Raw genomic sequence first — 18,110 nt, forward strand, 5'->3', positions numbered from 1 at the left:
TACAAGCGCAGGTTTAATTTGTGGACTAATATGCTTCTTCCAAGTAACTAATTTGCTGTGAAATTTGTAAGAGGGAAAAACATTTACAGAGCATTGTTTCATCCTTCTATTGTCGAAAGGTTTGGAATAAGAAGCATTTCTGTTTCGCCCTGAATGATATGGTTTAGTTTTGAAGGCAGGAAAGCACATTATTAATGCAAGCTTCTGCACAATTCCTTTTAAACCAGCCCGGAATAAACTATCCAAATTTTTATATTTAACGGTTTATGAAAATAATACAATAAACTGAAATGGTGTCAGTCCAACTAACTTTTTCCAGATTAGCTTTTTTGTAAACGTGCATTTGGCAATGCAATATCATCTGGTAGCAGTTACCTCTGTGTGCAGTTGCTCTTTCCGAGAAATGTTTTTGTATTACTGGCTCCTTCGCAGATTTAAATGCACAGCTGCAGTATCAGCGTAGCTTCCTCCTTCTTGTTTGTGGCTTGAGCAATTTTGCTCAATATTGTAAACAATTTTGTTTACAATAGGCTAAAGTATCTTCCTTCTTCTGCTCCAGCGTCTGATTTCCTGGAACTATCTTGCAGTCCTCTTTCTCATTTTGTACTACTAGGTCAGCAAAAATCTTCAGTGATTACACATATAGCTGCCTTTAAAGGTAAAGGTACCCCTGACCGTTAGGTCCAGTTGCGGATGACTCTGGGGTTGCGTGGTCATCTCGCTCTATAGGCTGAGGAAGCTGGCATTTGTTCGCAGACAGATTCCGGGTTATGTGGCCAGCATGACTAGGCCTCTTCTGGCGAACCAGAGCAGCGCATGGAAACGCCGTTTACCTTCCCGCCAGAGCGGTACCTATTTATCTACTTGCACTTTGACGTGCTTTAAAACTGCTAGGTTGGCAGGAGCTGGGACCGAGCAATGGGAGCTCACCCCGTCGCGGGGATTCGAACCACCGCCCTTCCTTCTGATCAGCAAGCCCTAGGCTCTGATTTAGACCACAGCGCCACCCGCGTCCCTTATAGCTGCCTTTAGATAATTTAACCGAAATACATCTTACCTTAATGAGGAAGTCCTGTGATCAAGTCACCTTGTGTGCCTGCAGAGTTCTATGTCGACAAAAGAGCCCTGTTTTCCATCCTTATGGTTTCATCTGTACTTGGACCAGGTTGTCAGGGAGGGGGTCACCTTCCCAAGTCCTCCCTCCAAGCTTCCAATAACTCAAAGGTAGGGGATCGGGTTACAAGGCTTTACTGCAATCTTCTCTGGCAGCAGTTACAGACATCAAACAGCAGTCTTATCTACAGCGTGTACTCTCCCCCCCCCCCCCCCCGCAGGTTGACTCCAAAATTTATAGGGCAGCCCCATCACCTGCTCCCACTTTGGGGACTAATTATTAACACCTGCCTGAGGGGCCGCACCCAGCGATACTTTACAGAATCACTCCCAGGTCCGGATTTAGGTTTGATGAGGCCCTAAGCTACTGACGGTAATGGGGCCCTTTATATGTCCAGCTGTCCTTTGTCAACAACAAATTGTCACTGTTTTTTGTGTTGAATATATGCTATATGGTAATTTATGGACCTGATGGGTATCTAAAGCCATTTGCACATAACAAAACATGTATTTTATCAGAGAAATTGTTGAACTGAAATACAATTAAGAAGAAATATATTAATAGTGACATTTTTGGGGGCCCCCAAGAGAGGGGCCCTATAGCTTGTTTAGCCTATACGTAAATCCAGCACTGATCACTCCATGACACAGGTAGCTTTTCAGATAATGGACTCCTTTAAAGAGAGACATATATTCCACCAAGTCGGACATATGACTATCCAAGAGAAGCATTAAGACTATACTGAAATCCTCATAAGTTTGAACTGTTTATGCTTGATTACCCAAATGAGTAGTATCCTTTTTCTGTTAAAATATGTAAACTGTGTATAAGTCATAGCAGAGGATATGCTGGGTAGACTTTTGTGAAATAAGGAAAGCTGGCCCAGGGCATTTTATGCGAAAATGAATATGTCATTTCTCCAAGCACATTACATGTACAGAATCTGACTGTTTAGTTGATTCTTATTTCAACACTGGCAATAGGACAGCACCCTCCATTTTACCTGAAGCTGTGTACACCTTACAGCTAGGTCCATCCTTTTTCTCAATTTGGATTGAAGCCGGTTTGCAGGAAAATGCATCAAAACACAGTGCAGGCGACTCTCATATTATGTGGGGGTTAGGTTCCAGCGATTGTGTGCAAAGCCACCATTGCGTATTGTAAAAAAACCATTGGGTCCAGTGGTGGGTGGGATTGCCGTAATCAATTTTCCTAGAAACCCACCCCCTTTGTATGTATTTTTATTTTTTTGCCAGGTGTGTAAAGCTGAATGTGTACAAGTTAAATGCACTTAAGTTGCAAATTACTTGTATTTCCTAAGGAACGACAAGATGGATACAGGACAGATAGGGATTGCTGCAAACATGAAGTGTGCACTGCCTCTCATACCAGCAGTTGGAAGGCATGGGATGGCTATGTTATGGAGGCAAGACCTCCCTTGCTGCCTTTTTGTCACAATAAAAGACAACGGGCAGAAGGTCAAAAGAGCTTATTCAGTGCTGCAGCATAGAGGTGTGGCAGGATCTCTCCAAAGGACCAGTCCCCGAATGCATGAAACCCAAAGCATTTATACTATCCTAGCAAGTGCATGCCCAATTTCTTCCTTTCTTGTGTTACTATTGACTAAGAACTTGAGTAGACAAAGCATGCTTAAGTCAGGGATTCTTTCGAATGGCTACAGGGCAGTTCTTTCCTATCCCATCCTTATTTCGAGCTCAGGGGCAGACCAGGTGTGACCAGCCTTGCAGTTATCACTGTGGGAACATGATTATGCAGGCTCAGCAACCTGGCAGGCTGGGGACAGCTGGGTACGTGATGTGCTTGCTTCAGGGTTATGGGGCCCAGCTATCAGTTATGGAGCAAACGGGGATGTGCAGGCTACTTTAGGGGATGCATGCCAGGTTTTGTGGCATACAGAGCTCTGGTCTTCCAAGAGAGAGCAATTGTCCAGGGGGCTCATGAGGAATGCCATAGGGGGCTGCTGCTGCTGCATCCTCTGTGCCGCCTGAAGCAATTGCCTTGTCCCAATGGTAAGGCTGGCCCTGGAGGCAAGGGTTTGTGTGTTAAAGCGGGTATTTGGGATGAGAGAAATAGTGGCTGGTTCTGAAACTTGCATTGGGATTTATGCGTGTTTTATGTATCAAAACAATCATTGGCAATAATTTTTATGCTAACATAAAAGCTGTGTGAAAACCTTGCAAGGTATTTGATTTGTAAGTGGGATGGCAATTCAAACGAATGCTTCATAGTCTGTGTCAAAAAGAAACATATTTTGCATTCCTCCAGTGGCATGATACTGTCCTTGCGCTTTCATAGAACAATAGTGACACCTAATGGCATATTAGTTTAGCTACATATTACATGTTGCTGTACAGGTTTTTTGTTTGTTCGTTTTTAAGGGGGGAAAAATCATATTTTTTTTAAAGTCCTGTTTCTTACTTCAAATTGACACAGGGCCTTTCAGCGTGACCAGTCAGACAGCCCCCAATTTCAGTTTTTAAACTTTGTGAAATACTTTTCAGTGACCACTGATGGAAATAACATTGCAATGAAGGGAGATGGCACAGCAGGCTTGTGTTATATGTGTGGCCTACATAGCAGATGTAAAGACAGCAGAACCCATATTTAAGATAAAGAATAACACAGTGATGCCACTGCTTCTGGAATTGGCCCTACAGTGAGAAAGAGTGTTGTGGTCAACTTCAAATATCAGAATTTTGAGTACCATTTAAAAACAGCAAATTGTCAGTTACTTAGTTTTTTATATATATTTTACCACAGTTGAGAGCACCATTTGGATTTTTTGTCTTAGGTGCCAGAGTTTTTGGCCTCATCACTGCAAATGGAGTTTGGTGTTTCCCTTTTGGGCATTATGCAACAGGGAAGCACATGAGTTTCAGATAAAAATAAAACTTTTGCAGGTAAATGAAATGTGAGAGTTGGGTGTGTTGACTTTTGAAACTTCCAGCTTCCAAAAGCGAAGAGTGCTAAAAAGTTCTGACGCGACTTGGGAATTCAAAACATATTTGGGTTAAATTAATATAATTTAGTTTTGCTTGGTAAGTAAAATGTGTGAGAAATTGCATAGAAGTCTTTAAAAAGCATGGCCAAGTATTTGCAGTTATGTATTCTATATTACCTGACATTTTCAGAAGGTAAAATTAAAATTCTTTAGTTTTTAGGAGACTCTTAATCTCAGGGCTGTGGGTTCCAGCCCCATACTGATTCCTGCATTGTGGGGTTGGACTTCGTGGTCCTTTCCAATTCTGCAATTCTATGATTCTGTGGTAATCTTAGATTTACCAAGCTAAATGTTGTCCAGTCACAAAAATAATAGCAGGTTTAAATTCTTCAATCCAAAAACAATATTTTAAAGGCCGCTCACTGAAGAATTTTTTTGGGGGGGAAATAAGTTTCACCCCTTAAAATGACGCGCCCTGCTGAGAGCCGGATTTAGGTTTGATGAGGCCCTCAGCTACTGAAGGTAATGGGGCCCTTTATCTGTCCAGCTGTCCTTTGTCAACAACAAGTTGTCACTGTTTTTTTGTGTTGAATATATGCTATATGGTAATTTATGGACGTAATAGGTATCTAAAGCCATTTGCACATAACAAAATATGTATTTTATCAAAGTAATTGATATAGAAATGAGCAAACCAGTGATATTTTAGGGAGCAGGCTAGCGGGCAGGGCCCATTACTTACAGCCTTGGGGGTCTCTCCCACCAAGCCCCCACCCCCTTGAGGAGATTAGTATATAGCATGTATAGTATCTAGATCTCCTCAAGGGGGTGGGGGCTTGGTGGGAGAAACCCCCAAGGCAGCCTCAGAGAAGCTCTCATGCCTGCAGCTAATTTGGCTAAGAATAAAAGCAGCCGTTGTATCTCCTCATATTCTTTTTTTTATCTCAGATTTCTGGTGCAATTCAGGCCAGGCTCCGCCTCCTTCCTGAGTCCTCTATGTTGGGTGGGGCTGATGGGAGTTGTAGTCCAATATAGTTGGAGGGCTTCGGATTAGGGAAGACGGGCTCAGACTTACACATCAGGAATAGAAACCGAAAGCTTATCCTTATTGCACTACCCTCAAAACCTGGTGTCTTTCAGAAGTCGTCTTCTGCACGGGCCAGAGAGGTGGTGGGTGAGGTTGGAATTAGTACTGAGGATTGTTGGTGGCTTGGCTAGAAAGCCAAGCGAACATTTGTAGACCTTTATAGTGTACAGTGGTACCTTGGGTTACAGATGCTTCAGGTTACAGATGCTTCAGGTTACAAACTCCGCTAACCCAGAAATAGTACCTTGGGTTAAGAACTTTGCTTCAGGATGAGAACAGAAATTGTGTGGCGGCAATGGGAGGCCCCATTAGCTAAAGTGGTGCTTCAGGTTAAGAACAGTTTTAGGTTAAGAACAGACCTCCAGAACGAATTAAGTTCTTAACCTGAGGTACCACTGTACTGGCTTCAATACCTTTTAATATAACTCTAATGTATACTTGTCACTGGCTTTCTGATCATTCTGTTAGTTTGTTTGTCCACAGCCAGCAGAGCTTTGTGACACGTTAAACACTTACAAATGTATGTATTACGGCATACACATCTGATGTAGTTTCCTGACGTAACAAATTTGTTAGGTTTTTTTTTAATGTGCCACAAGGCTGTTTGGCATCCTTGCTGATAATGTTATTAGATTTAGCAGCCCTCAAATTGTCCTGATCTGCCGTTGTTGTTTTTTAACATTTTCGTTGTGCCTTCTGAAGCTTTAGAAGTACTCTTGCAGGAATTAACATGTGGAGATGAAGTATATCCATGGGATTTTTGGGGCGGCCAGGGGAGTAATGTAAGAAAGAATGAATAATAAAAAATCTGGGTTCAGTTACTATGGGAGAGAAAGGGTTCTGTATCTAGGTTAATGTGCCCTATAAAATGTCTCGTTGCTGCCATCTTTGAAAACCTTTAGCTGCCTAAAGTCTGGCACATGCTTCACCTGTATACATTGTACACCTGCCATTTTAGGTTTTGCGTACCTTTGACAATGGATGGTTCCTCAGAAGGAAATGGTCCAGCAGGAGAACAAGCTGCAGCTGCGGGGCTGGTAGGAGCAATTAGCACTTGCACTAAAGAGCAAAAACAACAGGTAGGATATCTGAGTGCACACATATTATTTATTTCTATCTTTCAAAAGGTGTCTTCTAAATTACACTATAGAAAATGAAATTTTAAGTTGATCCACACTGTGGTTTTTATATTGTATTTTGTGTGTGTGTGTGTGTGTGTGTGTGTGTGTGTGTGTGAACTGCCCTGAGGATGAATGGTGGTATACAAATTTAGTAAATAACAATAAAATAAAAGTTTACATTTTCCAACCAGGGGGTTCCTCCTGTTAGAAATCTGTCTGGAACCTTAGTATTGATACAAATGTATAACATGCCTAGATCTCTCTTGGGTTTGGACCCCTCAACCTAGCTATTTAGCAGCTCCAGTATTCCTAAGTGCTGCAAGATGCCCATATTTTCAACCATCTTTCTACTGACAAGGGTCCTTATGGGACAAAGGAAATGGAGGATAGACTATGCTGTCAATAAAGTGATGTGTACTTTTCTTCATCATCTTAATGGGAGGGGGGATATATAGCTCAGAGACAATGTGTCACAGGTTCAGACAGTAAGTACTAGGCTGTTGATTATTTATTCCATTTATTTGAGTTGCATTTTGTAAAAGGGCAACTAATAAGTTTGATTAATATGAATAATTAATAATAATAATGTTTTCCCATAGCAGGAATTCTCTGGATGGCTCACAAAGCAAAAAACAACATTTAAAAACAGTATAAACACAAAAAACTATAACAAATTAATTTTAAAAAAACCCCTAAAGCACAATTCAAAACTCAGCTTAAAATTGAGAGATTGAGACTATAAAGTGTTAATTAAAGAATAGATAACTCTTCACCTGGTGCTGGAAATTTCATAAAGATGGTGCCAGGCAATTTTTTTTTCTAAAAAAATGTTTAGGGGTATTCTCATTTTGACTCAAGAAAATGACCTTTTTATTGTTCAAATCGGGAAAAATAAATACAGTAAATGGACAAAAGTACAAAGATTCACAAAATGTTTAGGGGTATGTGTACCCCTGTGTCCCCCCAGAAAAAAGCACTGGTGCCAGTTGAACCTCTCTGAGAAGGCTGCTTTGAAATTGGGATACCACCAATATCTTCTCCTGTTTCCAGTAGAATTTGGCATGGTGTTGGAGCCAATGCAGCTTGCCTGCCAGTACATCCTTGTTGCTACAATGACCAGGTTCACATGTTTAGGCAGCCTTGCTGCTGCCTCACCCCTCCCAGAAAGCCACAGCCATACGGGTGTCAGGTTAGGTAAGCAGTACTCCACTGACCACTACTGACCACCCCTCTTCCTGTCAGGAGCTCAGCCTACACTCGAGTAGGACCCTGGCAGAGACACATGCCTGACTGGCATGTTCCCTCGTTCCTGGTCGATCGTTCGGGAGCTTCAAAAGCTTTCTTCTGCTCGAACATCACAGCGACCAATGTCAACCAACACCGGCACACTTAGGGATCCCCAGAGTTTGCGCATTTCGTGTGACAGACCTCAGCAACTCAGCATTTTGGCTAATCTACTTTATTTACATATAAACACACATGGAGCACTGCAACATGGCTCCCTCTCTCTCTAGCATCAGACAGCAAAGAGGGAAAAAACAAAGGACAATAGTCCCACTTCACAGAACACAAACATCCTGTCTCCGTCACTTCCCACTCTGTGGAGTCAAAGCATATACCGTCCTGTGAAAGACAGAAATCCCATGACTGCAATCATGGAGCAGGAATTCTAACACTTCCTTCCACATGGGTCAGGTTCACAGTTTTAGTGTTATGTACATGAGCTGGAAGAACTCCAAGCAAAGCTTTGGATTCATGCATCTCCCCCTCTTCCTCTTCCTGTGCTACCAGAAGGACTTTGCCAGAATGTTTAAGATTCACTTTCCCCTAATTTTGGCTTGCTGTTGTGTATGAACCAGAAGTTGAACTATTGTAGCTGTCACAAAGAGTTGGGGTCAAATGATAGAAAACTGAAATGTTTGTTTGACCTTTTGCTACACCCCAAGGCCCCAGTGTTCCTTCATGCCTCCTTTCCTGAATGGACCATCAGAGATGACCTTCATTTCATCCCAGCCAGCGTCCGGATGCAGTTTAGGCCTCTGTTCATTTTATAAGCAAATATTTATAAATGCAGTCCTGTGCTCGGGGCCTTCAGTTGGAGTTACCTGGTGAGGTGCAGTGCTATTCATCTGCCATGAGAGCAGCACAAAGGACTGGTAATTTTAGACTCCACTATTTCTGAAGCACATAAGAAACATTCACTGCCTATGTCAGTAGTTAGAAGCAGGTTCAGAAGTCAGAACAAACTTTTCTTGTTTTTGTAAGTTGGCTTCAATACCATGTTGTGTATAATTGGTTTATAAATCAAATTTGGTGGTTTAAGCGCAGCTGGTGTGGTTTGACACAGTGGGATTTCAGTATCTCACCCCCTGTCCTGATCTTCAACCTTTTAACCAAACTATGGTAAAGTTCTATGACTCTATATGGTAGCAGTTAATAATCCATTTGGCTATTCTATTGTAGACTTAATTCTGTTGACTAAGGTGGGGCCTTTAGGTACACAGTTAAGTTTGTCTTGTGACCCCCAGGATGTGGCAGGATACAGGGAAGAGTAAGAACTCTGTAAGTGACCTCGGAGTATGTCACAACCACAAAATCATCAGTTCCAAAACAATATACTGTATTTTTCGCTCTATAAGACGCACAAGACCACAAGACGCGCCTCGTTTTTGGAGGAGGAAAACAAGAAAAAAAATATTCTGAATCTCAGAAGCCAGAACAGCAAGACGGATCGCTGCGCAGCGAAAGCAGCAATCCCTCCTGCTGTTCTGGCTTCTGGGACAGCTGCACAGCCTGCATTCGCTCCATAAGACGCACACACATTTCCCCTTACTTTTCAGGAGGGAAAAAGTGAGTCTTATAGAGCAAAAAATACAGTACTTCACACCATGAGTTTATTTGCTTATTACATTTATATACTACCTCCATTCCAAGATGATCAAGATGGCATGTGTAATTCTCCCAGTCCCCACATTATCTTCCCAACAGCCCTGTGAGGTAGCTTAGGATGAGATACTGCCACTGACCCAAGGTCATACAGTGAACTTCACTGCTTTCTACACCCTAGTCCACAACTCTAACTACTCTACTACAGTGTTGTTTTACCTGGGTCACTTTGTAGTTCCACAAATATTCAATCCAAGAAATTTATGGAGGGACTGATTCAGCAACTAAAACATTCTCTTTCTTAGGGTGAAAATATATAGCCGCTCTGGGGTGGGCTAACATCGTCATGTGTTTATGTTGACATGTGCATAGAATCCAGTTTTACATATTCTGTTGCTTAGACAAAAAGTGGATTAGTCAGGGATGTGTGATGCAGCAAATGGTTTTGTTGGGGTCATATAATAGGTTGTATTGTGCGTCACTGTGCAGACTGCTACCCTTTGCACACAACACACATAGATTTATAGCTAGTTTATTCTTCCTCTCTGAATTGGTGCATTAGCTGCTTTTATTTTATCTGCTTTCTTATATATTGTAGCAGTTTTCTACCAGTGGTTGTTTTCCATTCTGCTTCCCTGAGAAGCAGAAATAAATACTCAGCTACATGGTGCTATGGCCCATCTGGCTTTTTTTTTTTGCAACAAAGGGAATGCTTGTCAAAAGAACCTATCCATATGTGTGTATCAATGTCGTCAGCGATGAGGGTGTGGCAATGTGGCAGTGCAAACCACATGCATAGCAGTAGTAATCTAAAACAGCGGTGGGGAACCTCCAGCTGTGAGGCATCCCAATTTGACCTACAAGTGTGTTTTGCCACACTCACCTGCCCTACTCATGAAGTTATATGTGGTTGCCTAAAAAAAAATCCTTTGTGGGATGTAATCCATTGGAGCAGTCAAATACAACATTCCTTGTTTCCCTAGAGTGGACACAGGCGGGGTTTGTGTGTTACTCCAGCCAGTACAACTTCCTGTTCCCCTGGTCTGTAGCATCCTCCCCTTGCATGTGACCAAAAAGATGGGCATGACCCTGGCTGACTCCACAAAAGAGCCAAGTCACACAGCCATCTTTCCCTTGATGCCATGCTGCTCTCCATTTTGTACTCCTGATGCTGCTCTCTTAATGTATTTTGCTGTCTGCTGGCTCTCAGCCAGCAGCACATGGGCTTAATCACCATGTGGGATTAATTCACACTTTGTTATGTAATTACAAGCTAAAGCCTGCCTTCAGGGGTCATACCGTGAACTGAATGTGAGTAAACTTCTTGTTACATTTAAGGAAAGACTCTTGTGTCTTTATTCTTTTAAGAGGGATAAAAGGGGACACCAGGAATAATGCATCTGGGCAAGCCAGATTGGATTGCTTAACTAAAGAGAATTCAAATGAATCTTCAAACTAGCTTCCTGCTGTATTGAGGGGATAATGTTTAATCAATATATCCTCTTCTACTATCCTTAACATTCCCACATCCTTGTACCTGTATCAAAACTTCATGTGTCAGTGATATCACCAGGTGACCACCTACACAGATGCCGGATGGCATTGTGATGTCACGTGACAGACAGGTGAGGGGTCCCACCCACCTATCAAATGCACTTGTGCGTGATGGGGGAGATAAGGATCTGGCCCAGATCCTGACATAAAGTTCCAGACACAAAGAAAACAGTCACACATTACAAATATACAACGTAGGTTAACGCTTTAGCATCTGCAAATACATTTGCATCCTCAATCAGCTCTGAAAAGTTTGTGATAGAGAGGGGAGGGATGTATCCAGTACAGCTAGCATGTGAAGGCTGCTTTAAATACTTCCATGTGGCAGCTGTTGTTACATGGAGAGCTGCTTGCCCATGGTGATTCATCTCACAGATTAGGCAGGTTTGGCCATGTAACCACAAATATTGGAAGAGGGAGGTTAGCAGTTCCCTGGTGGAACTTGCTGGGACTTTATGGTGAGCCACGACGAACAACTCGTCATGTCACAACAGTTTCCACATGGAAGGATTTAAGGCGTTCAGCCCTAAGCTGATATTAGGAAAAGGTAACAGCCCGAGAGCTATTTAGTCAAACACAGGCAGGTGATATATTTTTAGCCACATAGGCACATCATTGCACAGTTGATCGAGCATAAGTCTATCTAATTCAGCAGACTGCATGTGTTTGGCATTTCCTCCTTCAATGTTGCTCCTTATCATTTCGCTTTCATTGTGCAAGCCTTTTATTAGAACAGATGTTTGTTTTTTCTGCAATTCAATCATTTGACTTGTCCCTCCTTCCCCCTCACCTTTTCGAACAACTAAATTAATACAGTAGTCAACTACTGACTTAGATATTTATAAATAAATAAATAAAAGCACAACCTCATTCTTAGCTCCCGTTTGAATTGGTGCACAAATTTACTAGCTTACTTGTATTTTATTATGAATCAAAATTCAACCCTTTCTTGCTTCTGAAAATAAAACGGCCACCCTGAAATCTTTCCCTAGCTATTAATGTGTTGGCTTTTGGTTTATTCATTTTTTTCAGTGCTTTGCTGTAGCACCTCTGCCTATTTTATTGTTTTTGCATCAGTGATTCTTTCTGTGCCTTTTCCTTGCCTTCAGATTCTTGAGTTGCCAGGCGAAGGGGATCAGTGGAAAAAGAAGACGGTAAGAGTTTGGAGGGAGGCAACTACCTAGCAGAGAGTAGCAGAGTTCAAGCATTTCCGGGGGGTGGGTATAAATAATATATTATTATTATTACAGTAGCTTCTGAGCTGAAGCCCTTGGTGTTTGAAGAAAGTAATATGACCTTTTCAGGCTGAAGATGCATGTCACAAGTGGGTTCAGAGGATGCATTTCCCTCCCAGTCAGAGATATCCTCTGAATCCATGGCCTTTCCCCTTGTAGATAAAGTGTCAGGGCCCTTGGTCATGACACCAGTACATTTTGAGTGGTTGTCTTGGCACCTAGGCAAACTGAGGGTCTCTTAGACATCACAAAATTAGCCTAAGTGAGCAACTCAATTATCATGCCTGCCTAGCAGCTTCCTTACTAGTGCTAATAAAGGTAAAGGTAAAGGACCCCTGACAGTTAAGTCCAGCTGCATACGACTCGGGGGTTGCGGTGCTCATCTTGCTTTACAGGCCAAGGGAGCCGGTGTTTGTCCGCAGACAGCTTCCGGGTCATGTGGCCAGTATGACTAAGCTGCTTCTGGTGCAACAGAACACCAAAACCAGAGCAGTGCACTGAAACACTGTTTACCTTCCCACTGGAGTGGTACCTATTTATCTACTTGCACCTTTTGGCGTGCTTTCAAACTGCTAGGTTGTCAGGAGCTGGGACTGAGCAACGGAAGCTCACCCCATTGCAGGTATTTGAACCGCCGACCTTCTGATTGGCAAGCCCAAGAGGCTCAGTGGTGCTGCCCTATGTTTTCTTTGTTGTCATTTAACTTTGATCTGGTTCACAAGTAATGGTGAGCTATAATCAGGAAAAAAACCTATGAGGAGTGTGCTGGTGTGTTCTACTCAATCAGCATCTCTGGGACAAACAAACCACAAGGCTTGCCTTAGTGTTATATGTGAAGAGCATTTGATGTTTGTTTCTCTCTCAGTAAACCACAAATGGATTCAAAGGTTTGTTCTTGGCTTACCAGTTAGTGGTTTGCACGTAATGTTTGTTTCTCCTATGGGTAGGCAAGGCAGAGTGGGTACGAGTGCTTCTGCACATTGCTTGTTCATTCACTGTAAACCGTGATTTGTTTCTGATGATGACTTACTGTTGACACCCATAAGTGTTGGTTTATCATGATTTTGTTCACCGTTTCCAGTAGCAGTTAGTGCATCTGCCTGTCTGGCCAGGACAGGTTGGCTGGCATTGCACCTAGTTTCTCCTTTGTGCATTGGCTATCTCCCCACCCCTGTGTTTGCCATCTGCTCTCTCTGCTAAATTATGACAAGATGAGGGGAATTTATAATTCATAATTTATAAAATTGCATGTGCCCTACAGCTGATGCCATCATGGTAAAAATAATCCTCCCCTTTGAGCATGCAGAAATGGTGAGCAAGAGAGGAAAAGAGAGTGATGGATGATTGAACCAATCCTTTCTCCTGCATTGCAACAGAAATCAGTTGGCTGCCTTTTGCCATCCTGATCTCGTCTGCATTGTGATGGTCGACCATCCTTCCCTCCTTTCCTTCATGCACCCAGCAATCCACCACTGTGATTCATGAAGCAATAAAGTGGGTTCAGCACAGCAGACAGGTTGTGGGAATGGCTGGAGCATCTCTTCGCTGTGTTGTCCCCTCATCCTGAAGTGCAGACGCTGGCTACAAGGGAGAGAGAGAGGGCCTTTTTGGGGGTGGCTCCTCTGTTGTGGCTTTCCTGATGTGCACAATGAGTTTTTGGGATAGGCATTGCTTTATTGCTTTGTGTTGGTCTGGCATTTAGTGTGAGCTCGTGTCATCATTGTTACATTTCAAATGTGGTTTTATTTAACTTATTGTGCATCATCTGGAGGATCTATATTCTCAGATAATAAATAAATAAGTGTGAGTGATATTGAAGTGGCCAGGTATATGTAGGTGTGGGTGTCAAACTTCAAATGGGGAAGGTAAGAATGTGAATGCCTTCCCTGTACAAAAGCATGTCACACCCCCAGAATCCTTTAAGTTTGGGTCTGGCTTGAAATGGGTCCACCCTGTGCTACTGCCTGATTTAGAGTATTTTATCACTGTAACTCAGAACCGCTCGTTTTCTCTTAGCAACAAATAGAGCGTCAGCTGAAATGCCTGGCATTTCAAAATCCGGGACCGCTTCTAGCAGACTTCAACCCTGAAACCCGAGAGCAGCAGAAGAAAGCCTGCCTGTCAATGATAAACCAGGATTGTTTTAACAATACAAAGAAGTAAGTAACATGCGGCATCTTATTCTATATTTTAAATTAGGAGTAATTACAGACCATCATAATAATTACCATAAGATCATAAGGCTGGGTCCTGATGTTCATAATTTAAGACAGCGGTACGATGCAAACTGTCTTTTAAGCCCCACCAGTTTCTCTGGAATTTGCTTTCTGAGTAAAAAGGCACAGAATTGGTAGTTGATTAACATTCATTAGGCAGACAAGGGAAAAATCAGAAGTGGGGCCCAATGGTAACATCCATCTTCTCTTGTTCTCCATGCTCCAACATAGACTGTATCCTTTTTAGTAGCCCCAGTAGGCAGGTGTTCATCTGGAGTAGAACCACAGTTGATCATAAATATTACCTGCTCATCTGAGGGCAGAGCTGATTTTTCTATCTGCCGAGGCTGCATTCTTTTTAAAAAACAAGAGAAAAGTGCATAAAAGAAACTGCCATAAGTTATCATGCCATCCTTAGGGTCACTGCACTCAACTGGTTTAGAATTTTTCCAGTTATAATGGTAAAGTAGTAACAGACAGCTTACATCTTTATGGAGACTACAGTGGTACCTTGGTTCTCGAATTTAATCTATTCCAGGAGTCCGTTCGACTCCCGAAATGGTTCAAAAACCAAGGTGCGGCTTCTGATTGTGCTGCAGGAAAGCTGTGCTCAGTTGGAAGCTGTGGAAGCCATGTTGGACATTCGGCTTCTGAAAAACGTTCGCAAACCGGAACTCTGACTTCCGGGTTTGCAGCATCTGGGAGCCAATTTGTTCGGGAACCAAGCCATTCGACTACCAAGGTACCACTGTACTTGAGTGCAGCAAAACTTTCTCATTCCCCTTTTTTTCACATGATTTATTTAGTACAGTATAACAAACTCCATGGAAAATGTCCAGGATTTGAAGAAATGAGCCATCAATATGCTGATGGTACCCTTCTCTATTTTGTTTTCGCATCTGAATCAGAAGCAAATAGCAGCTTTGAACTGACTCTTAGAGACACTAATAAATTGCATGAGGAGGACAAAAAATAGTCTGAATCCCAAGAAAACTAGAATTGATGGTGGTTGTGAATTCTGCTGATAAGGAAGCAGGATAGGCTTATTGATAGTTCTCATCAAGATCAGAATCCAGGACACCTCTAATTTATTTTAAATATGCTGTTTGCAAGACAGTACAGGAATGCAATTCCCTATCTCTAGTTAGTTTGGATTGTAATTAATCATGCTGGCCAGTCTTTGTGGCTAATGTTCCTGGCTGTCCCCTGCAGAATACTCTGCTGAACCCTACTTTGTTGATACGTGTGCCCATTTGTTAGGTAAGTTGTGCAACTGATCAGATTTCTGATATTTAGGGTCCTTTGTTAACTGCACAAATAACAGCTGTTCCTATATGGCTACAGCGCTTAACTGCATAACTTAGCATGAACATCTAGGTTACCTGTGGAAAATCTTCCAGGGCACAGCAGTCCTTAGCAAACATCTTCCCAAAACAACCCCCAACTCATCCTTCCAAGTTGGACTTAGGTAATACGGCCTCAAGTTAAGGTCTGAGAATCAAAACTGTTTTTTCAGTACAGCAGTACCTCGGTTTTCGAGCATCTCGGAAGCTGAATGTTTTGGTTTTCGAACACCAAAAACCAGGAAGTAATTGCTTCTGTTTCCAAACTTTTCTCAATTTTCTCCATTGACTTTGGTGGACTTTGGAGACTGCTCATTGTGCCTCGGTTGTTGAACGTTTGGGAAGTCGAATGGTCTTCCGGAATGGATTACTTTCAACAACCGAGGTACACTGTATATTGCAGGAGTATCAGGAGGAAGTACGGAGGCCCCCCCCCATGGCTTTCCCACTTTTATTTGCTTTGTACTCTGAAAACCAATGGCGATTCCATGTTTTCTCTTTTACAGACCCGTAAAGAAATATGACAAACACGGCCGGCTGCTTTCCAGTAAAGCGGATTTGTGTGACTGCCTGGAGAAGAACTGCTTGGGCTGCTTCTACCCCTGCCCTAAATGCAACTCCACCAAGTGTGGGGCAGAGTGTCGCTGCAACCGGAAGTGGGTTTACGATCAGATTCAAATAGAGGCCGGGCCGGTTATCAGATTTCCATTTTGAACGGCTATTTACCTGACCACTGTTGTTGTGAAACAGAGGCTGGACTTATTTATTTATTTAAGAATAGAGAAGGGTGTTATTCCTCCTGTTAGAGGAACAAAATGCCTGACGTGCAAAGACGGGTAGCAGAGTTGTCAAGGTGTGACATGCAGACCATAATATTGAGTGTGGAAGAGGGCGGAGCTTAACACTTTCACCACCCACCACATATCTGCTCCAAATCACTCCCCAAGCAGTCTTTTCCGCCTGTGGGGGCCAAAATACATGCACAGCCACATTTTGAACACTAGGTGTGTGGAGCTGGAAAAGGGCAGATGAAAAAGTTCAAGCACTTTCTCATATCTTTTTGTTCACGTTTGCTCTGAGCCAGGCGTTGGTTCATAATATGTTGCCTAGCCTCTGAGTTTCTTCAATTTAAACAAGTTAGGAGTTGGAATTGGCTACTAGGAAGTTTATTTAATCTTCCTCATCTGTTAAGGCTTTAGAGAAGGAGGGGGGGCGAGATTTGAACATTTTCGTTGCACAGATCCAGCTGCCTTGGGAATACACCAATTCAAAGCCAGCAGAAGCAAATTAAAGAAAAAGCAGGCCTCCCCTCTTTAAAAGCTCATTATTTCTTGACTGCATCTATACATGCCTCATATAGACTATTGTACCCTGTTATTGCTCAGGTGAAAAGACTGTGCCCTCCTGAAAATCGCATTGCAAAGTGACTCTTGCAAACAGAAGGAAGAAAGGGGGAACCAAGGAATTCAAGATTAATGAAAGCTTCTTCTTGTTCCCCAACGGGCTGCTGCACAACTCGAAAATTGATTCCTTCTGTGTTTATCATCTGTGCAGAACGAGGGGCTATCAAAGTAAATGTTTAAGTCCTTGAGCAAAGTTGCAGAAAATAAAGTTGGATCTAAATAATGTCAAGCATACAGTTTTTATTGGTACGAAGACCCGGATTCTAAATGTATTTAAGGAATTCATAGTTTAAAAGTTACGTTCTCAACCATTTTACACTAGTCTGCCTGTAATGTACATAAAAAATGGACATTTGTATTCATAAAAGGAAGCATGCAGGTGATTTTTGTTAAAAGTGTCATTTCCAACTTTGAGTCCGTTCCCCCCCCCCCTTCCTTAAATGAGTTGCTTACTCTTAAGATACTGTGGTCATAACAAACTGAAATGGATAACAAGTCAAGGCTTCTTGACTGGAAAAAAAAAACAGCGACATAGAGGTTAGTGAAAGGAAATGGGCATGTATGCTGGTAATATAGTGGTGTATATGAAGAGGTTATCAATGATATACCGTAGTGGCTAAAATCACAATGAAAACTTAATTAGAATTTTGAGAGAGCCCCACCTTTCGCAGCGAAGAGAAACGCTGACATGTTTAATTGTTATTCTGTTTAACCAAGGTTTCTGCAGTGGTTGCTTCTCTTTGCAGTTTACTAATGCAGTTATGCAATAGCTGCACACTTAAATTGTTAATGTAAATTAAAACTTTAAAGAAATTTGGGCTAAATCCCATGTGAAATCCTGTGAGAGTTGATTGGTTCACCCCTCCCCGCAATGCCTCTTTGCTTGGTTGTAGTTTTCTTTTGACTCCAATTGACCTCCACAAAATTGGCTAGGTGGCCTTGACCCCTTTTTCTTATTTCAGAGAAAAATAGAGCCATTACACTTCCTATTGGGAGGCTTGGTTGTTCACTTTCATTTTTCCCTCATCGGCTTTTAATGTGAGACAGGCAGCCACGGAAAATCACTTCTGATATGCCAACTTGGCCAGGTTTTCAGCTGGTGCTGTTTGGTATAGCTCCAACACGAGTCAATGTTTTGCTTAAAAGTGTGTCTAAAATTGAATTTTTAAAAATAGTCAAAGAAACCTAG

At 42.2% G+C, this 18,110-nt stretch overlaps 1 protein-coding gene across 11 annotated transcripts; it reads left to right on the forward strand.

Moving 5' to 3' along the window:
* Positions 1 to 1,466: 1,466 nt before the first annotated feature.
* ARL14EPL (ARF like GTPase 14 effector protein like) lies at positions 1,467 to 17,144 on the forward strand. 11 transcript variants are annotated; one of them, XM_080973213.1, is made up of 5 exons: positions 1,467 to 1,486; positions 6,122 to 6,242; positions 11,834 to 11,878; positions 13,976 to 14,118; positions 16,025 to 17,144. In XM_080973213.1, exons 2-5 carry the CDS (start codon positions 6,141 to 6,143, stop codon positions 16,230 to 16,232), a joined length of 498 nt encoding a protein of 165 aa, XP_080829339.1. In that variant the 5' UTR covers positions 1,467 to 1,486; positions 6,122 to 6,140; the 3' UTR covers positions 16,233 to 17,144. The 11 variants fall into 11 exon arrangements, with proteins under 11 accessions (XP_080829339.1, XP_080829341.1, XP_080829337.1 ...); XM_080973211.1 differs by lacking the exon at positions 1,467 to 1,486 and adding an exon at positions 2,429 to 2,922; XM_080973212.1 differs by lacking the exon at positions 1,467 to 1,486 and adding an exon at positions 2,971 to 3,144.
* Positions 17,145 to 18,110: the final 966 nt, after the last annotated feature.

The sequence above is a fragment of the Podarcis pityusensis genome, assembly GCF_964106645.2.
Source record: "Podarcis pityusensis genome assembly, chromosome: 11".
NCBI classification, from domain to species: Eukaryota; Metazoa; Chordata; class Lepidosauria; order Squamata; family Lacertidae; genus Podarcis; species Podarcis pityusensis.